Here is a 26,807-nt window from a genome sequence, read left to right as displayed (position 1 = left end):
TCAAAAAAAAAAAAAAAAGACAAAGTACCATCCCCAACGCTTTCCTTGGCCTCGTCGACTGTTGGCTTCTTTCCTTCATATATATATATATATATATATATATATATATATAATTTCCGTAATTTCCGGGCTATACATCCGCATACAGTTTAATATATATATATATATATATTTCTCCTTCTATGTCCTGGCGCTTTACTCGGCGACGCACACAACCGTTTTAACCTTTAAAATTCGGCCTCCTGCGCTCGTCGCGCTCGCAGGAAGTGCAAGCTCAAAGTCGCCGAAGCGATTGAGCAGACACGTGGCGCGCGCGTGTAATATAATATACTATATATGAAAACAAACTCAAGGAGTGCGTTTGCTTTGGACGTGCGCCTCTTGCGAAAACAGGAAGAAGCCTTATCAGCCCCTACGCCCCAGCCGTTTTGCAACTACTTACAGCTGCACGTGCGGAACGCTTCAATGTTGCAAGCACGTAATAAGTTGGGTGCAAAGGTGACGAAACAGATTATACAAGTGTCTGCTAATTTCTGTCACCGCATAATATATTATTAGCTCCATTTAAACGTAAGATTGGCGGATTGATAGAAATAACTGGGTTCGGGCGGCATTTTCAACCAGTTGGATGGTATAGCATCTAGTTAATTGTTACGCTGCTGGGTCCAAGCTGAACATCGAGCCTCCCAGGAAGCCTGTTGTTTTCCCCTGTTGTGTTTGCTTATGTTTGGAATGAACCATGTCTGTTGTGTTGTTACAGCTTTGCATAATTTGTATTGTGCTGGCCGGGTACCAGCTGCTCATGAGCAGGGGGTTTCGATATGTTCTTCTCTGTAGGAATCTCCAATTACTCTCTTGCTCTTTGTTTAGCGATATCTTTCTGGCAGCTAAAGGGAATATGTTATGGTTGAGTGTTTGCGCTGCTATAGGCGTTTCGAAGGAGAAGAGATATCCGAGTGTCTGCGCTGAAGCACAACCTCAACGATGTGTCTGATATGTGCCTTTGATAGCCTTCGGAATTTGACTCCCACTGTCCGTGATTCGCGCGTATGAGTACTTGCTTTAGGGAGAGAAAAGCGAAAAAGAAGTTTTTTTTTTTTCTCTTCTTTTTTTTTTTTTTGCAAAGAAGGCAGTGGTCTATCTTTTTGAAAAACAGATGGCCATCACTTTACTGACTTTAGCGCATATGTTAAGGGCGTTTTAAGCAAGTAATGTAAGTTAATGAATAATAATAAATAATAATGTGATGGTGATTTAGTTGCGCGTCTTATCGGCACGCAGCGCATCGCCGGTAATAAACGTGAAAGAAAATTATTGTCTGGCTTTGCAAACGCGGCACAATTTCGCATCGCTGGAAACGAGACAGCGCGCGTAGCGCAAATGCTATAGTGCTCTTGTAGACCAAGAATATTAAGCCCGACAGCCCCGTCTGAGCGTGTTCGAAATATTTAGCGCTGGCTTATTATCTATAGGCCACGGTGAGGGTCCAGGACAAAGTGTGCACGCACGAAGCTTAGCGAGGGAAACAATACTTCACGATAGAGAGCACGAAATATTTTTCACGTTAATAAATTGTCTAATTCCATTCCCCTACCCCCGCCCGCGATGGCCTCAGCGCATGGGTTGGCCTGCTACACCCAAGGGAGCGGATGAACGGCCGCAGCAGTCGCGCTTTTCGATGGAGACAAAAAGCAAGGCCTCCGTGTATTGTGCGATTTCAATGCATGTTAAGTGTCCTACAGTTCATAATCGCCTCAAAATGTTAAAATCCCTAGCTGCAAGTCAAACCATAAATGTATTTTCCAATTTACTGTAGCGCATTTTAATAGAGCGAATAAAATCTCTTTTTAAATGGCATGAGACAATGGTTCTCAGCCATGGATGCATGTTGGGGTCCCCTTGTGGTCCAGTGCACGGTGGAAGAAAGTGCAAGCGATGGGGGTCACTCGACCGAAGAGGGGGTGGGGGGGGGGGGGGGGGGGGGGCTTATGCGGCGATCATTTGCGGAGTGAGTCCACTGTGGACTGCTGCCACTGCCGCAGCTCCGGGAGCAGGTGGCAGAATTAGGAATGAGTCAAGTAAGGATAAACTGGCCTCTAACACATACTTGATAAGCCAGCGCGCCAAGGCCTGCAGATGACGTGGGGAAGAGCAAAGGTTTCTTGCTCCGTGGGAATTGAGCCAACGCGTCGGCGCCGGCATGAGGGCTTCGACTTCTACCAGCACCGCGCTGCTCGGTCGTTGGGCTCCCGATACGCTTTGTAATGCAGCCCCGGTCCAGTAGTGTAGCCAGAGCTCGAATTTCATTGATGCTGGAGAGTTTATTGACTTAGGCCCCAGAGCAAGCTATATGGCAGATGTCAAAGACAATCAAACCAGCAGCCTCAGCCGCCATGACTGAGGTGGGGCCAGATGCCGCACAGATGCCAGAAGCAAAAGTGCAAGACTCAGGGCTGTCAATAAACGTGTTTCAATCAATCAGTTGATGCCGGCATGCTCTCTACCTCTCTCACGTGCACGCTCAGCCGTTTCCGCTCTCCTCTCGCGTTTCTTTCGCTTTCAGAAACTAAATTCGCTTTGAACTTCCGTGCTTTTAAACCTGCAAAACTGAGTCGACCCAGGCCAGAGCTATCGCGCGACCTTTAATTATTTTTATTGTGATCGTAGGCTTTGAGGACCTCGAAAATAGCTTCGTGGACTCCCATGTGAGAAACACTGATATGATAATAATAATAATAATAATAATAATAATAATAATAATAATAATAATAATAATAATAATAATAATAATAATAATAATAATAATAATTGGGTCACAGGAAAGTAAAGACACAGTATCTGTCAACAGAATCGACAGCTTACGAAGCATTAAAAAATATTTTCACTGATAAAATTTGAGACTCGCATAAAAATAATATACCCCTTCAGAAAATAGGTGAATAAAAATCCTATAGGACACAATTTCTTTCTTTAGACAAGTCTTCAAATTTAATTATAGTAACGGCTAGAGGTCTGACGCTGAACTTTGCAGTCAGCGTGAGAAAAGAAAGAAGGAAAACTACAGTTTCTCACTCGCGGGGCTCTGGGCCACTCAGAAATTCAGCGCTAAGATCGACCCCGGCCGTTTTGCAAGACAACCGTGCCAGCTGCATGGCTCGCGGTACAGAACCTTTCCAACATGCCTAGCATGCGCACGTAGTGTCAGCAATTCAGTGAGGCTCCTCGGACCCATCAGGCAGAGCTGACTCTGGCCGACCTAAAATAAGACGAATCTTGGTTTACGAAGCGAAGTGCTGACGCTGCTAGTTCGCGAAAACACCGTCGACGTCGTTGTTGAGCAATGAGGCGGGCACGCGTCAATGCTAGAAGACCTGGACTTCACCTTGGACTCCATGCATGCCTCGACTGCTCCATGTTCACACATCTTGTGCGAAGTTTAAAAATATTTAATTCGTCTTATGGTTTACGAGAAAGGAAAAAGAAGGAGACAGTTCCAAAAATGAAGTGCAGTCATTTTGAGCGTAAGTACTTGTCCAGAATCGGCCACATTTCGACATCGCGTTCTAATTGGATGACGTAATAGGCGCGGTTAACAAAGAGTTGATAAAAATTGGCTGTGTTTTGACCAATGGCCATCTTTCTCGTTGTTCCGGTGTCTCCGCTGCACGATCGGCTTTTCTTGTGTCTAGCTTTCTCGATCCACTGCCCTTTGCCAGGCTGCAACTTCTGGATCCGACGAATTACGATTGATTTATAGGAAGGGAAAGGCGCGGTAACTGTCTCATTTTTATTTCTGTGGACACCTCAACCGCGCCGTAAGGGAAGGGAGGAAGTGGAAAGAGAAAGAGGAGCCGTAGTGGAGGAGTAATTTCGACCACCTGGGGATCTTTGGGGATCTTGCACGCGCGCTGACATCGCACAACACACGGGCGCCTCTTCGTTTCGCCTCCATCGAAACGCAGCCGCCGAGGTCGGGTTCGAACCTGGGTGCTCCGGCACAGTAGTTGGGCGTCTTACCACTGCACCACCCCGGCGAGGCAAAGATTTGGCGCTCAGTCTGATCGGCTCAACTTCTCCATGGCTGACTGCTCCGGTACCGGCGCGGCAATCACAGCGGCGGTGAAGTCACCCGCGTAGCGGAAGGTGTGTGTGTGTGTGCGTATGTGTGCGTGCGTGCGTGCGTGTGTGTGTGTGAAAAACTATTTAAAGGAAGCTTGAGGTAGCCGTGGCAACCTCACACAAACACTGTGGGCTCCTCACTAGGAGCCCGGGCCATTGGTGACCGCCGCGGCTCGGGCTCGATGGACCAGGGCCTTCTGGGCTTCTGACTTGCCAGGTCGGAGCAGCCGAGCAGAGCTGCCTCCCAGTCCTCCCGGGTGTAGTTGGATTTGGGGGCGAGGTTCAGGGTTGACTGGCATGCCCACACCATATGTGGAAGATGTCCGAAGACTTCTCCGCACAGTGCGAGCATTTTCCTGTACTGGCAGGATCAGTGTTTTAAAACTCCCGGATACAGCAGCGTTTTGGTGTAAAGGCGGAGGAGTGTGCGTTTTTATTGCTTCCGCAACACCCCTGCCAGGGAAGCCGAGACGAAGCGCAAACAGCGACATGTATACGAGAGAGAGAGAAAAAAAAAACTTTAATTGTTTAACAGAATAGCGTGGGTGGTTTCCTCAGTCCAGCTTATACCATTGGCCTGGGCTGTCTCCCGGGCACTGGTGAGCATGGCTGCGCTGCTCAGGGAGACCCGGCCGTGTGGGCCAGCTCTGCCTCCCACTCCGCTTGGCTGAGCGCTCGAGCTTTATATTTCTCTAATTGCTCTTTGCAGTTTCATATCATGTGAAGGATGTCCGAGACTTCACCGCATGCAGTGCATGTGTTATTTTTAAAATTTTCGGGCCAGATTTTGTGGTACTTTGCTAGGTTTGGGAATGTCCTAGCCTGTATGTTCCTCCAGGTTACTGCCTCCTGTCTGCTGAGATCTTTGTGCGGTTCTGCGTATCGTTTTCTTTCTAATTTGAAGTGTATTAGTTCCGCGTATGTGAAAGGGGTTGAAGGCTCTGTGGCAGTTGACGCAGGTGCCCGGAAAGCTTCCATGCGAATGTGACAAGCGAGAGCCTACGCGTGCGTTTCAGTACAGTCGGTTAAAACGCAATATTGGCTTAAAGGGCCACTGTCCAGGGAAGGACCTTTTAAGCGAAGGAGCCCAGTGTCTCGATCAGGTACCGGAGATTGTGCAAAATGCTACAGTGACACGCGCGCCGCCAAGCAACGAAAATACAAATCAAAGCTCTCATGCTCTCCTTCAGGCAGCCAGCTTTCCCGTTCCCTAGCTGCGCTGGCCCGTCGATTGGTTGGTTGTACAACTTTTAATTCCATCGGAAACGGGGAGTCGTGCGCCCGCGGATTAGAGGCTGGCAGGTAGCCCTTGACTTGCGGCCTCTTCCGCCAGATGGATGGTGCGGCGCTGGATTGCAGGGTCCGCGCTTCGCAGCAGGGTATCCCAGGCTTCTCTACTTGTAATATTTTGCCCTGTCCCTGGAGATTGTGGGCACTCCCAAATTATGTGGTCGAGGGTCCCTCTCGCCCCACAGTGTTTGCAGAGATCATTGTCTCTAAGGTCTGGTAGCGCGTGAAACGCCCAGACCGGGTTCATGAACGTATTAGTTTGTAGCCGCCTCCACGCGACAGCTTTTCTATTATTTAGTGTAACATCTCGCGGGGGTACCAGTCTACATCCCAATTTATAATGGTCGATGATTTCCCCCTGGCCCGTCGTGCCGCAGCTATGACGTATTTGTCGACAACGACGTTCATTGGTCCGTCTCGCTGTCTGAGAGTGTAGGATGGGTGTCTACCGCTCGCTGCGCACTTTTCCCTCGCCACGGCCAGACTGAATCCAGCGGCGCGCACTCCCTCGCCCATTTTTTTTTTTTTCCGCACACGCGGAGTGCCACGCCCCACCTCCCGCCAAACGCGGAGGAGGTAGGGGAATTTGTATTGCGGAGGCTAGACGACCTCGGGCAGGAGAGTGAAAAACCTTTGCGAGGGAACGGAAGGAGAAAAGCACGACAGAATCGGGTGATTAAGGTGGCTGTAACTGAGTTATTAGTTACTCTTTTCAAAAACATTTTGTGGCCTTGCGTTCTGGGGGCGAAGTCTCACAGTCCCCGGGGAAGAAAATATGGGATCCTGCTGGTTCCAGCAGTGCTGGGTTATTAGCACATTCCCAGCAGCTGCTGGGAATGTGCTAATAACCCAGCACTGCTGGAACCAGTAGCTGCTGGGACCAGTAGCTGCTGGGACCAGCAGCCACTGGGACCAGCAGCCACTGGGACCAGCAGCTATTGGAACCATTGGCTGCTAGGTTTCAACCGAGGGCTGCATATAGTCAGAATTTGGTGGATTGGTTCTCTGGGGGCTTGTCAGCCTACGAGAATTTGGTGCAGCGACTGCCTTGGACTGCACAAAGAAAATAATGGCAACAGCAGAGGTTTCAGTCATGACTCATAGTTTAATTTTATTTTCCATGCCCATATAAATTCTGCAATCTGCATGGACACATTTTCCCTTCGAGACTGTGGTACTGCAGCAGGTGTGCTCCAGCTCCAACTCGGATGGTGCCATGAAGGTAGCTGCATGAAAATAAACAGACCAGAAAAATATGCTACCAAAACCATGCTACTGCACATAAAATATGAATAATGGAAATTGAAAGCATCTACCCAAGAACTACATATTTGGTGCAAATCCACATGAGAACTGGTCAAGTGTGATGCAAACCACGTTTAGAGAAAATTTTCAATGAGCAGCACTTCTACTAATGTGTGGATGGCTAGCTTTTGCATGTGCCTGTGCAGGCTGCACCAATGCCCACACGCACCCATGGCGTTTCATTCATTCAACCATGAGAACGCCACTCCTAGGAAAGTGTCTGCATTGCTTTAGGCAGATGCAACGTAACAACTGGTGTGGTATTGCCAGAAAGGTTAGATGAAATGAGGGGCTCGTTATGATACAATTTAAAGGAGCAAACAGTCTAGAAGTCCAAGGTAAACATTGGGGATAATTTTTCTTTTTAGGTTTGTTGTCGATGTTGATAAGAATGAGTGTTAAGATGATTTAGGGAGAAAGAATATTAAATGAAATGTGGAAGGAAAAACAATGCCGCTTTTCATGCAATATTATTTCTCCCAAAATCATTATAAGACTCATTCTTGTTAATAACAACAACCCTAAAAAAAAATTATGCCCAACGTTTACATTGGAGTCGTAGACTGTTCGCTCCTTTAAATTAAATCAGAGATGTCAGAGGTATACCCATTGCTAGCCAGACATGACTGTTTAGCGGCATATTCTTTTAACCTTGTTTGGTATGCCACTCGTCATACACCCATACCCTGCAAATGGATTGGCATGGAAAGACAGTCTAGTTAGTCTATTTGCAACGAACCGTATCGAATGTGTGTTAACTTGCACAGTGTGTTAACTTGCGATTAGACGTTCTTTGAATCCTTGGCTGTTCACCATTGTTCGTACAATGCGAAAAACAATCGGGCGACAAAGATATTTTACTTGCCGAAAATAGCACCAATGATACTTCGGCAAAATGATATGGCCTATTTTAAACTAGGGACGACAAAATTACCAGCTCACTTACTAGTCAATTACTAGTCACTCGACTAGTAAGCGGATCTCATCACTGCCGAACTGCGCTGGCAGTGGTGCGCGCTTGAGTCACAGTTCCCGCTTGCTTCACTGTTCTTTTCCTCCGTGCCTATAATAAGCTCTCGCAAATCCACTAGACGTTACACAACGCGAGGACTACAAAAAAAAAAAAAAAAAAGAAATGAGATGCACTTTTTTACTTACCAAACACACGCAGGTCCTAGGCCTTGCAGATGTCACATCACATTTCTCAGTCTTGACAGAAGTTGCTACACCACCTTGACCGGTTCAAACTTACGTAGATGTTTCAGGTAAAATGCCTTAAATAATTCATACTGACGACGACGTTTAAATATTGTAAAAAGCACAAAACACTCCTGCATTCGCAAACACGAGCCAGCACAGAACAGCTCACTACGTAAATGTCTAAACTTCGGAACGGCTTCTTTTGGCTTGTTGAGCGTCAACCGGAGACTGGTTACGATAGTGTCGTAAGCGCTGAAAATGCGCGTTTGTCAAACGTTACGAAAAAATACTCCTTAAATATTTCAAATTGTGCTAATATTACTATTTGTATACCATCTTACACGTAATTGTATTCGCTCTGCTCTGATCGTTGCACCAGATCGTTCGAAGGCGCATCGTCTGCTACGCTAGCAGATAATGGTGACAGCAGTAACAGCCTCGTGCATTACGCCGTGATAAACAAATTCGTAAAGATCAGATAACATTTTTTGCATCTTTGATGTTTGCAATAGCTCATAGCGGTATAACACTGCGGCTACCGGCCGAAAAAAAAAAAAAGCATAGCTTCTTTAAAAAGGTGTCTTTCGCAGCTACGGTGATATTTTGATCACGGAGCGGAAACATGGTGTAAAAACGGGTATATACTTTCCGTGCTACGTTTTTGTAGAATGAATGAGCTCGCGATAGGGCAATGCAACAAGTTCTCACGTGCGTAAATGAACTCCATTACATGCGTTTGTAAACTTGGGTGGGTTACTTGCTGGTTCCAGTAGCATTCCAGGAGGGAACCAGCAAAATTCTAAAACCAGCAAAGAAAACCAGCAAGCACCCTGCTGGAACCAGCAAAGCCAGCAGGTTGCCTGCTGACACCAGCAGACGCTCACTGCTGGAACCAGCACAGCCAGCAGGTCGCCTGCTGGGACCAGTGGAAAACCAGCAGGTCGCCTGCTGGGACCAGTGGAAAACCAGCAAGCACCCTGCTGGAACCAGTACAACCAGCAAAAATCCAGCAGGCTACCTGCTGGTTCCAGCACAAACCAGCAGCTTCCAGCAAGAAACCAGCAGAAAATTTCCACCTGGGTACATATTTGCCCGCGACGCTGGTTTAGTTTGGTGCAACGTTTGGTCGGCTGCAGCCAAAGCTTTCGCTCCACATTTGGCTCAGCAGCTTTGAAACTCTCAAATGCACAGCTGGCGCAGCGGCAACGGCACCTCCAAGTCACCCACGCAGCGGAGGAGTCGGCGGCGGCTCCGTGCTGCTCTCCAGATGTGCGCAGTCACGCGATGTGCGCTATGTGACATCACTCGCTCCTCGCGCATGCGCAGTTGGGACTCTCCGGGGCTCCGCGAAATCGCTCAGACCTAGCGTAGTGTTGCTTCCGCAACAAAACAAACTTTAACACTTAGCCCTGCCAGAGAAACCGAGACGAAGCGCGAACAGCGTGTATACGGTCCTGAGTCTCTTCATCAAGAAGCGAATTTCATGCGAATGTAACAAGAGCATACGCGTGCGTTTTAGTACTGTCGGTTAAAACGCGCAATTTGGCTTAAAGGACAATTAATTAACCACTTAATTTTTGGTTACGTGTTCTATTCTACGTAATGAAGCGTAAGGCATCGCTATACGGATCGCCATATATATATATATATATATATATATATATATATATATATATATATATATATATATATATATATATATATATATATATATGTTATTTGTCCATGAGCGTTAAATAATTTAAAATCGATTTTTTTTTTACTCATGAATTTCAGATTCAACAGCCGAGCCATGGCTATGACGTCGAAGTTAAATCTAAGTAAAGTGAAGGATGAAAAAAAAACAAAAAGCTGCGATATAAGAGCTCCGATCGTCATTTTCATTCAGCACATTAAATCCGGAACGCTTCAAGGCCGGGATCACAATGAGTGATATCGCAATTTTTTCATCTCCCTCCGAGGCCTAGACTGATATGTCACTCATAACCATGACCTACTGTCTCGTAACTAAACCATCGCGTGGGTGTTGAAACCGAAAGTGGAAGAGGGGCGGGGTAATCAATTATAAATTTAGCCGTTGTAGGTGAATGCTTAGTGGTGATCCATGCTCAGTTTGCGACAGACGTTACATCACGAAAACCCGTCGTGGCTGCAATCATCAGCCCGGATAACAGCTGCCGCTGAAATTTCCGGCTTCAATTGATCGTCGCCTGTGAATTTTTTAACGTTGCTTATGTACGGATTCCAAACAGCGCAGTGATAGTAATGGAAACGATGTACATGCGTGGGGTCTTTCGCGGCTCATGATTGTCGTTGTTTTGAGAATATTTCAGTCCTCTGTGAGGCCAGTACTTGTACAAATTTCTGTAGCGAAAGAAAGTGACAGGAATATAAATTTGTCTGTGGATCGAATGATGTGCAACGTGACCAAACATGAATGGCGACGTAGAATGGCCACTGTCCTCGCGAAGCGTTACCTAATATTTTAAAATGCTGACTATTCAGGCAACATCTTGCTTTCCTTGGGTGGACAGTGCCTGCAATGGTGGCCTCTGACCTTGTTGACAGCCAAAGCCCGGCCGGTGTGTAAGGCCAGTAACCAATCCAAACCACTGCCCCCTTGTCCTAGTTTGGGCCAAGGTAGGTCAGGGCGTCTGCTGGGTCAGTGCGGTTTTTTTAGGCGAAGCTCCACTTTTCGCATGCAGAGCTGAAGGTCAAATAATGCTTGCAAATGACCTCCAAGGCTCAGTTCAGGTGTCCACGAAGAAAGTGTGAGATACTGCATATTTCTTTCCTATAAACCATTCCGTTAGAGGTAATTTGGTCAATTCAGGCGTGGAAATAGCCTCTGCGTCGCAGTTTAGGTGTCCACAAAGAAAGTGAGATACGGCACACTTCCATCCTACAACCCACTCAGATGTTATTTTAAGGTAACGAGGCTTGAAAATACTTTTATGTCGCATTTTAGGTGTTCACAGAGAAAGTGTGACATACCGCATCTTTCCTTCCTATAAACCATTGCGTTAGATAGAAATAATGTTTATTTTTACCCACCAAGAATTGCAGAGAATTGGCTTTAGCCTAAACCCCCTAATCATTGGCCGGAATATCGGGATTCGGCAGCGACCAGGGCAAGAGCGGTGGCTTCGCGTTGCTCTTCTGCTCCAGGGTTGACTAACAATTCAAGTCTCCCAGGACGAGTCGTCATATGAAGGGTAGGCCCATACCACATGGGCTAGACATGCAATGCTATTACAGTGTGTACGTCTAGGATTAAATACTTCTGGGTGCCATTTACTGTACAGCCGAGGGTTCGGAAACACCATGCTTTGCAATTTCCTCCACATGGGTTCCTCTTTTCTGATGAGCTGTTTATTCACTGCTGGGCAAGGCTTACGACCATGCTCGTAATGAGAAATATTTTCGTGAAATGTTGCGAGCTAGACATCCCTTTTCACTTCTTGCATGCAGCACTGAAGGTCAGATCAGGCTTGGGAATGACCTATATAGCGTGGTTAAAGTGTTCATGAAGAAAGTGTGTCAGATACTGCGCATTTCTTTCCTATGAACCATTTCGTTAAATGTTATTTGAAGGTCGTCGTATTTGAAGTGGTAGCGGAGGACGGGGGAGGGGCCGACCTCAGCACTATTGGTTAAGAGCGATATTTATGTGGCAAAGGAGATTGCAATAGCTCTTGCTTGCGTCAGCACAGACGCCATGTATGTGTTGAGCAATAGTAAAGCTGCAATTCAGCATTTTGGTAGCGGGAGGATATCTCCCAGTGCACTAATAATTTTAAGATAAAAAGAATCGTATAGAATTAGTCTGATTTGGACCCTGATGCACGAATCTGTTAGTGGCAACGAGGCTGCTCACAACCTGGCTCAAGATATCTACTGCCGAGCAGGTTGGAATGAGCAAGGCGAGGAATGCTACAACAGAGAAGGGCATCTGTTGTCGTATTATGATGTGACGCAACATTTATAGAAGGCAGCGACTGAAACTACCCCCTCCAGACAAGACTCTATACGGAAAACAGATGACGGCATGGAGGCGTCTGCAAGCAGATACTTATCCAAATCCGGTCTTGAGCAAATACATATTCCCATATTTTGACGATGAGAGCTGCGGGGTACCCTGAACCCCATAATATGTGTGTTTGCATTCCCTAGGCTATAGAAGCCTGGGAGGCGTCGCTGAAAGGCCCAAACCCGGAACACCAGTTTTAACCACTGAATTACCGCAGTGGGGCACTACAGTGCGCATTGCCTTCTAAATAGGCGAGCACAGCGGTTCACACTTAACACAGTTTCCCAGAAGACATGAACTGGTGGGCGCTGACGAAGTTGACAATGACAAAGTCGAGTTATCAATTTCATTATTCGCGTTTTGGGGTACAGGTTACATACTACTACACAGCCAAATTATCACGTTCATGGGGCAGTGACAGCTTTATGTTGTCAAGCGCAAAAGTCAATTTCCTGCATAAGTGCGCCGTGCAAATGATATCATGTGAATACTCCACACAATGTAGACACTGACTTACCAAGTTACACATAAGTAACATGATGTTAGTGTGTGATCAGTCAGAATGCGCTGCGAGTGTGTACATGAAGCTTTTAGGTGAAAGGGCTAAACCTTCCAGTCTGGCAGGCTGACAAGTCCCTATACAGCCTACATGTGGTCCAAGAGCAGCATTTGAGTACACTGATATAGAGCTGGGCATGACAAAACCCAGTCTGAATGCCAGCTTTTCCAACATTGCATAGTTTGATCGCTTTAGTGTGCCAGGACTAAGGCTTCCACTCCACCCCAAAGTCCTTGGCCACTGGCAGGCAGTCAGAACATGTGTTTGCCAATGTTTGTCTGGTAATTGGCAGGTGACGTGTTCGGGTACTTGGGTGGCTTCTGTGACATCACAAGACCACATTAGCAGGATAGAAAGCATCAGGACCCTCAGAACGCCGATTCGGGCATACTACGCCTAGGCCGGCATGTTTGCACAATTATGGCGATTTCCGCTGGTCAATTGAAACTGGGCGCCAGAACCCGAATAAAGCGACCTAAACCGCTACAGAGCGAATAATCCTTGGTCGACCAGCGGAACATGTAGAGTGCGTGGCCAAAGTAATGCTGAGCCAGTTCCGCAAGTTGAAGTTGCATCCCAGTGGCGAAATTGTTGCGGTTGATAAACAGGCAGGAGTGCGGCCTTCTGCAACTTGCTTTCGCATTTTTCGACGCTGTACATGTTTTTCAATAGATGCACTTCGACATATTAGCGCAAAAAAAAACGGTGATGCCCAGTGTCCTCTGCCGATGCTTTTGAAACCGCTAAAAAACAGACAAAAAATTCCGGAAGTGACGACAGCACCAGCTAGAGCTCCCGGCGAGATCCGGCTTTGGTCGGTGGATCGAGCTTGGGTGCCCCAAGTTGCTCCACAATGCTCCAGACAACCAGCAGAATATGCGGTCGTGCTCCCGAGCGACCAGTGGAAATCACCATTAGATTAAAGCCGGACTTTCAATCTATGTCAAGTGGCCTTCCACATGTAGTCAACTTTATCAACCTTTGTCCCTGCGAAATGCATCCAGGACCAGAACACACTGCCAGTGCAATGCTTTCTTGAGGTACATTATATGGCTCCAAAGTGCACAACTAAGGTCGCAAATCACTTCCAGTTCAAGTTAAATAATACCATGGAACCATGGAATGTCTAGACAAACTGTGTGAAACTAGGGCTAACTGTGCCAGTGCACAATAAGTCAAGATTAAACCCAAGCGAAGTCACCTGTGGCATTTGTGGAGGGCAGGGGGAGGAAATTTGGCTGCTCTAGCATTGCGGAATTTTCAAAATTGTGCCGCACGTCCAACAGTTTGAGTTGCAAAGCAGAACAGTGCAAGCTAGACAAGGATGAGAAAAAGAAGACGAGACACATACAACGCTGCTTTCTTGTCTTGTCTATCTTGCACTGTTCTGCCTTGTGATAAGCCAACAAGCCAGAGATATGTTATTCAGGTTTTTGAGTTAACTCATTGTAACACATGCCAACAAGTAGTATTTTTGTCTTTCTATGCCTTTTGCTTTATGCTCACAGATTGTGAAACATACTGCACAAGTTATGAAAATCATGAAACACTGACAGCAAGACATGAATGCAACCGTGCATGTTCCATCCTCACTCTCTTCCAAGTTTTTATTGCACCATTTCCATTTTAAATCCACATCCCAATATGAGCCGCCCGTCCCACAATTCCCTAATATATATGCTTATATATTTTACAGGTACTTATAAAAGTGATAACCAGTAGCACATTTTTAATTCATGTATCTGGAAGCGGGAAACTTCCATATCAATATGCAACATGACGACCTTCTCGCCAACATATGATGGAGATTTATTCCGGGAATTTGGGCCGGTGTGACTGTTTCTCCGGAGAGTCCTCCAGCAGCGTTTGCCGGTGCTGTTCGACAAGGCTGCAGGCACGGCTTAGAAGCACCAGGTTCAACAGCACCTTGAAACTGCACAGACTGTGATGATGCATGTAATGTGACTGGTCCACAGGTGCCGAGTGGAATAGTCAATGAAGCGGCAAGTGTTGTGCCCATCAAATGCATAAACCACAATAATGTCCTGGCGTTTATTTAATACACATGCACCGCACTCTTCTTACATAGTTTTACAAATAGAACAGGTGAAAGCTTCTCTCCTTACAATATACAGTCCAATCTTGTCATAATGAGGTCATATTGGGCTCGAAAATTCATCCTTTATATCTCATATCTATTTTGAAGTATGCACAATTCCTGCAAGCTTAGGTTATGTGTGCTTAAGTGTTTTTGCTTAGGTCTGCTAATAAGCCTAAGTAAAATTCACTCTAATGCAGACAACACAATGGTGTGAGAAAGCACAATTTTTGAATTGAAAGATTTGATAAAAATTTAGTGTTTCGCTCCATGTTGGAGAGCCAAAATGAACACTGAAGTAGAGATGCTGCCCCCAACACACAGACAGATTTATTTAAAAACAGTGCAATCTTGGCCATATCTGCGACCTCAGCGTTCAGAGTTTGCCCTTCTCTTTCCGGTTTGCCATAACCACAACTACTTGCAACATCTCCAAAAATTAGCTGATCGCTGATTCCTTGGTTGGTCAGTTCGGGTGTAAGGGTGCCACAACCAAGTTGCCACCACCAGTGACAAAATCTTCAAACGCAACATTTAAAAGCACCAGTTAAAGGAGTATAGACACGTACATTTTCTGTTCCGGTATTTTTGCTTTAGTCGATCCACAGTGGTCCAAAACAGAGGGACTGCGACCCAAAAAGCCCCAGCACAGATCAATTAATTTGTTATCAGTGCATTTATCAGGGCCAGTTTCGGTTTCGATCTCTCAGGCCACGAGCGCGCGATGACGTCAAAGATACGAGAACGCCACACGAGCGCTCCCTACTGGCAAGGTTGATGATCGCGTAAACACAAAATCTGATGACGCATTCGGGTCGCGTTTTTCGTCTGCTTGCTGTCGACCGTGCACGAAAATATTGTCGTCGGGCAGCGCTTCAGCGTAGCATAATTAGTACTGCGATGTTGTTTTGCCCAGTAGCATGGATGTTACTAACATTGCCGGGCACTTTAATCCCGACCCGCTCGCCTGCGACTCATGCAACGAAGCAGGAATCAGCAGCAGCCACGAAAGCTTGGTGGGTTGACGCGCAGGAAATAACTGGTAGGAATGTTGAACAAAGGAACCGTGAAGATGCTGCTTTATCAGTCCGGTTGGCCAACGCTGTGAGCCAAGCTGTTCTAAAAAAATGTTTTAGTAATGATGCGATCAGCCACCGTAACCCGTAAGCTCTCCCGATGGCTCCCGTGTTCACGCCTGTTCACGCGCTGATTGGTCCCGACGCGGCAGGCCTGCGTGCCGCCGTCCAAGCATGTGGCGCCATCTGGCGCAGTCAAGACAATCTGGGTGCGTAAAGCCGTGGCCGCCGCGATCGGCTCCCAAGTCATACCCAAGTCATAGCTGCCTCAGCATCCGCTATCGGTAATCCAGCTATCGCAGATCGCTGTTCATTCGCTTACATAGCTATTTGTACAAAGGACTATCAGTCACGATTAAATTGCGAGGATTATTCGGCCAATACGGAGGTCCTGGTAGAAATATTTACAGTGATACAAGCGAACTTTTTTTTCCGACAGCTGCTGTCCGGCGACGCACCTGATGTCAGCTAGCTCCGCTGCTGAAGGCGTCGCGCAAAGCAAGAAATTATTCTACGAGATGGGCTTGCCAGTAAAGCGGCGCTAAACTCCGACGTTTTTTACAGCGTTAGCTCGTTCCGAAGCGCCTTTCGGTGGCGCTTCGATGTGAAACCAGCTAGGGCTAGCAACGTCTAGGGTAGGCGGGGAGCGAAGCAGTATGTTCCCGGCGCGCCATCGACAGGCACCGATGCCGTAAGCCCTGCACTTGTGCAGGCATGCTGTTGGGGCCTGAGTTTAGCAGGCAGTCTCCATACATACACCGGTGAGGTAATTGTAACATGCACCAACGAAGAAGCCATCGAGTAAAGCGAGCAGAAGCGGAGTTCTTTCTCAGGGCACGGCCGGAAGCGGCGGCGGCGCTGTTCGAGTCCGGCCATGTGTCGTCACTGCTCTTTGCTTTGCTGACTCCACGTCACAGTTGTTTGATGACGTCGTGTTGTTTACCTATGTACACGTTTTCGTCACAGAGATGTCGATGCCAATGGGTTTTGAAAAACGGAGTACTAGCCTGGCTTGTTTTTAAAAACAAATTAAAATATCTTCGCGGAAACGTGCAAGGTTGGGATTGCTTGGGGAGCATCTCTGTATAACCAGGAAAGCAATCGTATTCCTTCCGACGCTTCAAAAAATGGTGTCTATACTCCTTTAATATGGTGACAATGCTAGCATGCTTCCAATCATTCTTCATGGCACATTTGGAGTGGATGTCTTCAATCATGCAGTTAAATCTGCCTCGCATTTAATTATTGACATGCTAGGTACAGTCGCGAGTAAGCAGCAGCTGATAAAGCTTCACTGTGGCTACAAATACACAGATAACAAACGTCAGGAATGTTTGTAAAGAACAAAGCCTTTGTTTTTGTGCTCATCTTCAATGTCTGTGTTCTCAATACAACGCCAAAGCCTCCAGCAACGTCCTTTTTCTGCTCCCACTCTCGATCGTCCAGTCTTGATTTTGAAGCGAAAGCTTCATTACGCTAGGTGCAGCCGCACTGTGCATCTGATAACTTAGCCTTCAAGGAACAGAAGGACAAACTGCTGCTATGTGGTTCAGGTGTCAACAGAAAAATGTGACAGATACTGTTCTTTTCCTTTTCTAAACCAATACAAAATGTCATGATGCTAGCGTGACGGTTCATCATGTCACCACAGCTAAGTCCTTCAGCCTAACCTTGCGGACCACCTTTGTGTCGCACAGCAAGATCATGACCTTGACTCTTTGACATTTAGGTGACCCCTGACCTCTGAATGACATGAACTTTTGGGTGACCTTTCAAATATGCTTTGTGAGAGCAATGTATGGAGTGGAGCTCTGTGATTGGCCACTTGACTGATGTCACACCGCGCTACTGCGCGATGGAAACAGCCATGACATCAGCTGCGACTGGGGTATGTGAGTGCGGAGCAATCGCGCCTTGGCTCATAGTCAGCCAGTGGAGACAACAGACACAGCAGTTGCTTAGTGCTCTGCAACGATGTCATTTAGCGCTTGCTTGGTGGGGATCCTGCATAGATCTAGTCTTTACCAAAGAAACACCACTAAGTCTAAATTCACTGTTACCCAAGCTGAAGCCAGGGCTCACTACTTCTCTGACCATAAAGCTGTGTATGTTGCGCTTAGCCAGAATGAAAGTTCAAGCCAAGATTAAGAACCATAAGTTGAAAACATGTCTGAACAAAGAGTTCAACCAAGCATAGCCATGCTGTGAAGCTTTCGCTGAATACCATGCTTAACTATGCTAAACCTCTGCTAATTTTTCATCTCAAGGTAAACTGTTTTGTGATTCTGCTTTGCCATTTTTTGCGACACTGTCAACGGACTCACGCCGTGCAGCACGTGAGCATTGGTCGTTAAAAGTAATGGCATGGGCGCGCAGCACGATGAGGCACTGGTTTGATGACATACCGATCACATTCGTGTCAGTCAGATGTTGGTGCTAGATTTCTTTGTTTTGTTGCCCCTATATGGTGCAGAACGCAAACATGCGTAATTTAAACACACTACTGCAGTGAGCGATTCAAACGACTGAAATATTTTCTTGGGGCTTGTTGCTTTATTATTACTAATCAAGCATCAAATTTCAAAATGTTTTGTTTAGTTATAAACAGAGCTCTCACAAAAATAAAGAGTGCACCACACAAACTTTCATTTTGGTTCATTTTATCGAACAACTCGCTATATCCGCGTTTGTTATAATGAGGTTCAACTGTATGTGCAGTGGAAAAGCTATTGGTTCATTTTCACATTTTGCCTTCACCACATGAACAACAACCATTCTATATCTTAATGTCTGCCTGAGCACCTCTTAGTGGAAGGAAGACTGTGGCAGATGGGAAGTGCATGTGAAACTGACCAAGTTGCGGCATGTGTGTAATCCTGGCTATTTTCACAGTGGCAGCTTTAATCATGCAAAATTTAGAGCAAATGACATTTTCGACCTGTTCTTCTGTATGTGTTTGTCAAGAATTAAGTGTGCAACATAAACGAAAGCTCCAGAGCCATACAACGCTACCCCCTCACACATAGCTCAGCCTGCATGCAGTCTCGCACGGCATAGTTTTGCTTTTGCATTGCCTCCTGCAAGCGTGCGGGACGTCGACTCAGGACAGTGCACTGCAAGCTGCTGAACATTGCGGCAGCAGTTAAACGCCAGTTCAGTACAGGATCCTGCCTTGCGTGGCGGGCCATCGCCGTTCCACGCGCACGGGCTGCTAAATGAATGGCACGGCATAAAGCAGTACCATGATGGGAGAGACACATGCAGAATCACTGCCACAACTGCAATGTAGCTGCTCAGCTTATACTGCATATAAGCAGCAAGAAAAATGCAGCACTTTTAAAACAAATTCAAAAAGCACATACTCACTTGAATTAAAAATGCATTGCCAAACCTTTGAATTGAAACACGCTATTCACTTTAGCCCTCTCTATTAAACAGAGAGAGCCATAAACCATTTCTCGAGTAAACAGACCTATGACGAATTTGACAAAAATGAACAACAGCCATGACAAGCCTGTAATAGTTAATTCCACCAGCAAATCAGGGTCAGTGCTACTGCATAAAAGCTGCCATAAAAGTATGTGCCTCTGTTTACCTGGCTAAGATTGCAACTTGCATAGACGATATGGAACATCTATTGAGCAATAACGACTATAACTCTTGTTTATTTAGACCTTTAAACCACATACTCAGTTCCTGCTAGTACATAGTGGGCCATTTACTATCCTTGCAATGGCCTTGAGACATTTTCACATGCGTTTTAACCAGGCCATGTACTTTCAGATTTGAAAAGCACCGATAAACATCCACCAGTAAAAAAATTATATGGAACCACTTAAGCCTGAAAAAACAACGGTTTCTAGGTATGTTCATGCTAGCTTAAGGCCTATTCTTGATGAAAAACTTCTAAGTGGCTTCCCTTCGAAGTACAGAAAGGGGCCTGCATCTCCGTTGCTGTAGCAAAGGACCATTTGTGAAAACACTGTGTGCGTGCGTGCGTGCATGCGTGTGTGTGTGTGTGTGTGCGCGCGCGTGTGTGTGTGTCAGCTTCTCTCCAGGGCGTGTTTTCCAACCGAAAGAACAAGTTCCCAGACGACACTACTGCATTCTTCGTTAAAGAAGTAGCAGGAGACCTACTAAAAGAGCTGCCGAATGAATTCATAGTGTGGCACAAGGGTAATATAAAGGAGCTCGAGTCAGAGTTCAACAGTTACCGGTAACAGTTAACATGGTGAGCGCTGTTCTCGAGCCTCCTTTGCTTTGGAAACTGCAAGCAAGTGACTTGCCAGTATTAACCCAAGCATCTTTAGACATTTTAGGTCTTCCTGTGTCAAGTCCTAATGCTGAGCAAGCATTCTTAATCTGCATCAAGAAGTGTGCTTACATGAATGATGACAACCTGTCCCTATTACAATCAACTCTACATAGCGCCTGTTTCAAGGTCAATAAAATTCGTGCCTTTTTGCTTCTATAATCTTTTGTGCTTCGAGAATTTTTTTTTCACTGATAATAACCGTGTTTTATACTTTGCACCGTGCAACCAGCCAAAGAAGACCGATTTCAACGAAGTGTGTAAGCACCAAAAAACATTCGCTGATTATCGAAAAATAAACGCAGGAAAGTAGATGGCCTAATAATTATAACCTAAACACTGAAAATTAGCAAGCACATTATGTGTTGTGAAATGATAAGGATGAAGTGAGACTGCCTTTTAATTCCTTGTCAGCAGAGTGTCATGAGGCTGTCATGACTGTCACATACCAGACATAGGTGAGCAGGGCTAGTCGCACAGACCAAGGAGGCCATGCCATCACTCGCAGCACCATGGCTGCCAATGGCAACGGTGTAAAGCCCAGCCGACGAGACACTAGATCTCCATGATCCGAGGGTGCCTGCAAAGCCCTTGATAAGCAACACCCTTCAGAGCTTTGCACTACCTGAAGAGCTTACTGTGTGAAGTTTGGTACTGGCCAGGTCGTATGCCAAGCTTGTGAGGTACTCTCGGTAGACCTGCATGCAAATTGAGCCAAACCTGTAAGATTAATCACTGCTCCTTCCGCACTGAAAGCATGCTTGCCTGCCAAGAGATTGCGTTGAAGCGCGTCACAAAGGCATGCTTAACCCAGTCGACCAGCATTTCAGCCAATAAAACCAGGAGGCAGTCCCACAGCAGGCTCCAGAACCGTTCTGCAAAGTTGCGCAGTCTCAGCCTTCATCATTCTATAAAGTGTATGCTACCACTTTCGGTGGCACTCACCCTGGTGCCAGCTGTACTCGCGCATGGTCTGCACAATGACCACCAGCAGGAGGACCACATAGTGGAAACGTTCGCGGATATCACTGCAAGCCATCTGGAAGAGGTTGTTCTTGGCAAACTTCTTGAAGACCATACCCTTGAGCTCTACAAACTGCAAAGAATGCGGCTCTCAGATCAAGTAGAAGTACCTTGTGTACGATTACCCACATTGTTGGACATCATGATGGTCAGCAGAGCCTTGTTCTGTGAGTTAATTGCTACACTTAGGGTAGTTGCCTGGAGCATCACCAGCAGGCAATGGAGAACTGGTATAAAATGTCAAGGTTGGACAACCATATCCCACTTGGAAAATTTAGTGTTAGCTAAAAAAATAAACACCTCACACAGCCTAGCCCCCTACTATGATTACAAAGGTTTAATTTTCTGGATACCAAGTGACGAATTTCTGAAAGACACGACTCTCACACACTGCTTTAAATAGCAGAAATATCTTTGATAAGGGGTTGTAAAAACTGATTTTCGGACCACTTGTTTACTTTCAACAAAATTTGAGCAGTAGCTTATATCAACAACACTGACTTATATGACAAAAATGACAAAGGTGGATCAATTTTTCAAAGAGTAATGACACCTGCAAATTGCATGAAAATATGGTATAACAAATTACTATACGCAAATTACGAAAAAGTTTGCCTTTTTTTACACATTATATTCTTTAGAAGAGCCTAGGCCATTTTTCCGCAGTTTTCTGCTTCGTAAAACTAAATACTCTAAGAAATATTCCACCACTTGTTCCCATCTGGCTCATATTTCCTTTGAGTGAAAGCTACTAAACTACAAGATTCTGAGAACTCAGTTGCTTAATACAATTTAAAAAATTTGATAACAGTTCTTAGAATATCTGAAGTACCCCTGAAACAATTTTTCTTACGCATTCCTGGCAAAAATTGAAATCAATTTAGTATTCACGAAGGGCCTGCCTCATTAGCAGAACGTGCAGGGTTCTTAATGTCGAGCAGAAGCATACACTAAATTAAGTCTCTTTTTTGCACAATACTTTAAATCTTTAGCTTCATTTTAAACATTTCAGGGTTGAGTGCACATGCTTGTGTTCCAGCTAAAACACCTTTCGATGCTCCTTCTACAGTTTCAGTATTTCACCCATATGTGCTTCTATTAAATGCAATGTGTTAAGTGATGACTAAGCTGCCAGCGTGTTGTAGAAGGGTCAAAACTGCGACTGCAGATGAGCCTGCATTTGCGACTCTTCCTTGACTTACTGGTTTTATCCTTGGTCTTTTTTGCATTTCGACTAGGTAATGCTGGCCCTTGTAAAGAGACTCTTCATGGCATTTCAAGCTGACCACAAGAAAGGATACAGACATAGGCCAAGGCCAGCATCAGGTGAGCCAGCAGACCCAGGCGGCGACGTGCTCGTCGCGGCTCTGGTTCTGTGGCTGTCCACAACAAGGCATCCAGGATGTCCTGGCCAAAGGAAGAGAATAGTTTGTCCGCCACCTGCATTAAGTGGTCGTCAGAGATGACAGGGGTGATGTCAGGGCAGCACATGCCTCGAGCATATTGAAGAAGATGTACAGCTTGATGACAGACTGGCTCTTGACGATGTGGTAGAGCATAGATGTGTCCACCTGTGCAGCCAGTAGCCAGGTGCCCAGCAGCACAAGGCCCTTGAGCAAGTCACATGACTCGGCTGGCTGTAGGCGCCGCCGGCCGACCAGCCGTGCCCCAAGCAGGCCGGCAGCCAGTGCAAAGCGCACGGGCAGCAGGGTCAGCACTGACAAGAATGCGTCGGCACACTGCAGGAAGCCATATAGCACGAAGCGCTCCAGTTCTCGGGGGATGCGAAAGAAGGCATAAAACTTAGCGCGGCGCTTCTCGTAACGCTGCTCCTCCAGCTGGTAGCCACGGCGCACCTCCTTGTGTAGGTACGACCACAAAGATCCTGCAGTGGCAATGGGCAATAATAAACCAACCTTGCAATTCAGCCTTTTACACAAATTCCTACGAGGAATTTAGTGTGTCATCTGTTCCTTGAGGATAGATGGCAGGTTCCTCAGTACCCTACAGATCTGCAATGGTGCTCAACCCTTCTCATAGACATTACCGTGTCTATGGTACCAGACTGATCTAGCACTACCAGACAGAGTTCAGCCTTCTGTCATCTCTGGAGAGTTAAGATCACTTGGGTAGCCCAAGTCTGACATAACACCATGGATATGATTATGGATGGTTCCCTCTCCTGTGGGCTCATGTCCTCTTCCATGCTGCCTCATATATCAATTCCTTGGTTGCCTTTTTTGATATGGTTCTAATATAATATGGTGCAACATGCAGGTATTAACTCTCTGTGACATGGACTCTACAACTGTGCACGTGGCTGACCAATTTACTTTGTGTCTACGAGCCTTTGCATGAAGTCAGTGATTCTGACTACATTTGAAATCCCTGCTGGACAGGATGACAAGGCCATTTTATGGCCAGAAAACAAAAAGATTGCTTTCTAAAAAAAAAAAAAAAAAAAATGGACACTTAGTAATTTTACAGCCAATCTACGAAGTGCTGTCTAATGCTTTAACTTTTCTTTACTTGCGTAATGCAAAGTCATGCTAAAGAACATCCTAGCTAAGTTTTAGTTATGAAAACCACCTCGGATGATGAAGAAAACTATTTGGTGGACATAAATGAATATACTTGAGGAATCAGACTGCTACTCCATAAGCGTAAAAGCATATAGTATGCGTGAACTTTTTGCCCCGCCGCAGTGGTGCAGTGGTAAGACACACTTCTACTGTGCCGGAGTACCCGGGTTCGATCTTGACCTCTGCGTTTCGATGGAGGCGAAACGAAGAGGCATCCATATGCTGTGCAATGTCAACGCACGTTAAAGATCCCCATGTGGTCGAAATTACTCCACAGCCCTCCACTATGGCTTCTCTTTCTCTTTCTACTTCCACTCCCACCTTCCTCCCTTCCCTTACGGCGCTATTCAGGTGTCCTCAGAAACAAGTGTGACAGATAGATACTGCATCTTTCCTTTCCTGTGAAACAATTATTATTAATTATTATGTGTGAATATTTAACATTCCTAAGCCATTCATGTTATATTTGTCAAATGTGAACTTAAACACACACACACAGAAATTTTCAGGTTTTTCTCGTCGGTAGAATATAATGTGTCTGAAAGGGTTAAAATCTCTCAGCTTTATTTGTGTTATCTGAAAGAAACATTAAAAACGGCAAAACTGGGAGCATAGCAGTCTGCTCGTCTATAAAGTACTGTAGGCAACATTATATTCATCCTATTGAGTGCAAAAACCAGAGTGCCCATGTTTGTTTGCCTGTGCTCCTCTTTTCTGCTTTTTTGGCACTAAATGAGATTAATGTAATGTCATAAAACCAACCAGCCCATCAGTTAATGCTAGCATTGTTAGGTGGTTCGAAATATGATGAAAACGGATAAGCCACTAGTCCGCTACGGCCCCGCATTATAGACAATCGGGTGTTAACCACATACTGGCAAAAATGGATAGCTTATCACTCATGGAAAGCAACTAGAAATGATGATATGAGACAAGCAGGCCCTTCCCGAGAAACTTCATTCAAAAATACTAGATAAGAAGAAAGTAGTGCATGTACTATCATGAGCAATATGAGCAAGAACACACGAGCGCGTGGCAGATAGCCTCGAAACCCACTTGGGGCGATACGGTGTGGCCGCTGTGGGAAACAAAGTGGAAAGGGAGCCGTGGGTCCGTTAACTGCGCCCTTTCCCTTTTGTTTCCCACAGCGGCCGCACCGTATCGCCCCAAGTGGGTTTCGAGGCTATCTGCCTCGCGCTCGTGTGTTCTTGCTCATATTGCTCATGATAGTACAGGCATGCACGTTTGAATGTGCAGTGATATTCACAGCTCCACACTTCTTCGAAACAGTATTTACAAAAGCAAATGCTGTGGTGCAGTCCCTTTTAATCCATCAGTAAAATTAATGTCCAAACCTGTACACTGTTTAACTATGGTGGAGTTATTTTTGAATCAGAAAGCAACAGCATTGTATATGTTCCAGTGCCAGCACTAGTTCACAGGCAATTTACCCGAGGCAACTGCATCAAAAAACACTTTTCTGTCATTAAAGCTGTGGTGTCAATTGTTGGTTAATTAAAAAAGTAGATACTGTATTGAAAGTTGAGTGCTGTTCGATTAAAATTCATAAAATCTTTATAATTAGTTGCTTCCTCTGAAAAAGTACTGGCTTTATATTTAAAAAAGGATGGAATAGGTTGCTACATTTAGTACTGCAAGCATGAAGCAGGCTAGCAGCACACGCTGGAAAGACTGTACTATGAATACTCGCCCCTTTTAGACACTGTCACTAGTAACCACTGCAAGTTGCTAAGCAAATAATTATCTCATGAAACACTGGACTAAACCGCTTTTCAAAGGCATTTTTTCAAGCCACAATTTAGCCACAATGGTAGGCAAGCGCCCAAAAAAACTGTCTTGCATCAAACAGTGGAAGCTTTGTACTAAAGAAACATAAGAAAAGGTGTATGCTGTCTTTCACACACACCCGGGGCAACCTATGGTCTTCTTTCTTTAAAATAATTATTGAACACTCTATACAGAAAAAGCTCTGTTTTACATATGACATTCAGGGAGCATCGTCCTTGCATGACTGTGTTAGCTTTCTACTTCCACACTACAGAAAAATCCAGAACAGCTAAAGCTAGCACATGCAAAGATATGCATATTTGTTTAAATTACAGTCACTTCTGCAGTGCGAAATTTCTACTCTTTGTGATGCTCAATTCACTATTCATTCAGTGGGTGACCTTCGACCTTAACCAGAAACGCAATGACTTGCACTAAAACTATCGAGATAATATGTGATATATCATGGCAAAAACAGGATACATGTCTTCGACAAAATGTCGTTTGATGGAATGTATGAGGAGACATCCAAACCAGCTGACACTTCCTTTTCTATATGCAAATAACGCAAGGTCTGCGGCAAGCGTTTTATATGTGTATTGTGTAAATTGGTGTATACATTTTCTGCGTTCTAATTGCGGAGCCCATAGGTGCCGGTACTCCAACCACTTGTAAGCACACGTGCTCCCGAGCGCCGAAGCCTCATATGCCCGTGTTGGCTGCGGAGATATGCATTTCAGTGCCTGACAGGGCGTGCAAGTTGGTATGAGCAGCAGGGTAAGTGAATCCCCTATCTTTTAACGGAATATATCAGACGGGAAAAGCAGGAAGCATGCTGAGGTCGAATAGAAGGAAAATCTCACCATGAAGGTGGACTGTAGTGTTTCCTAAACTTTAATCAAGGATGCATGTAAACTTACGAAACCAACTAGACACAGATCGTTTCACCGTTGTGCAGCGATGCTGGTTCATATTTCATTACAGCACTTTATCAATGATGATTTCCACTTCTGTTTTCGCTTCTAAACCATAGTGCCCGCCGCCCACTTGCACAGCTAGCGGCATACACCGGGGGAAATACACTCACGCTTTTTCGCCTTGCGCGAGCCATTAGCGCTTGGCCTTGTTGCGGAACACTGCTTCACATCATCTAGCTGAACGTCAGCGGCGACATCGGAGTCCCCACCACTTTGGAGCGGCTGTTGTGTTGCATTGAGGTCTTCGCTAAATGCGTGCGCCACATCCACCATGGCGACATTTTTTCTCTTGCATCGAGCTGTAGATAAAAATTGATTAAGTGAGAGAAACGCAAGGTGATAAATGCTAGTCGAAAAGGAGAAAAGTCGCCAGATGACGCTGCGAGCAAATGCGCGCTATACTGCGCATGTGCTCTGCGCTTAGGGTGAGAACAACCGCGTCGTCTGC

General features: G+C 45.7%; 1 protein-coding gene across 1 annotated transcript; it reads right to left on the bottom strand.

Annotated features, from left to right (window-relative positions):
• Nucleotides 1-14,203: 14,203 nt before the first annotated feature.
• On the bottom strand, nt 14,204-26,736 carry LOC146185351 (protein TAPT1 homolog). The gene is made up of 9 exons (XM_084606301.1): nt 26,470-26,736; nt 22,506-22,897; nt 22,314-22,452; nt 21,142-21,239; nt 20,935-21,085; nt 20,755-20,864; nt 20,628-20,687; nt 20,439-20,569; nt 14,204-14,445 (listed from the first exon to the last, which is right to left on the bottom strand). Exons 1-9 carry the CDS (start codon nt 26,630-26,632, stop codon nt 14,313-14,315), a joined length of 1,377 nt encoding a protein of 458 aa, XP_084462427.1. The 5' UTR covers nt 26,633-26,736; the 3' UTR covers nt 14,204-14,312.
• Between the last annotated feature and the right edge of the window lie 71 nt (nt 26,737-26,807).

This window comes from Amblyomma maculatum, chromosome 6 (genome assembly GCF_055883805.1).
Source record: "Amblyomma maculatum isolate TAMU_Amacu chromosome 6, ASM5588380v1, whole genome shotgun sequence".
Classification (NCBI taxonomy): Eukaryota; Metazoa; Arthropoda; class Arachnida; order Ixodida; family Ixodidae; genus Amblyomma; species Amblyomma maculatum.
This window is presented reverse-complemented; position numbering and strand designations above follow the sequence as displayed.

Excerpts from the sequence above, each read along its gene's own strand:
- LOC146185351 (XM_084606301.1), bottom strand. The coding sequence starts at position 26,632 with ATGGTGGATGTGGCGCACGCATTTAGCGAAGACCTCAATGCAACACAA. Across the intron at positions 22,898-26,469 it reads CTCGCGCAAGGCGAAAAAGC|GATCTTTGTGGTCGTACCTA; the intron begins GTGAGTGTATTT and ends TTGCCACTGCAG. Across the intron at positions 20,865-20,934 it reads CGAGTACAGCTGGCACCAGG|AACGGTTCTGGAGCCTGCTG; the intron begins GTGAGTGCCACC and ends GCAACTTTGCAG.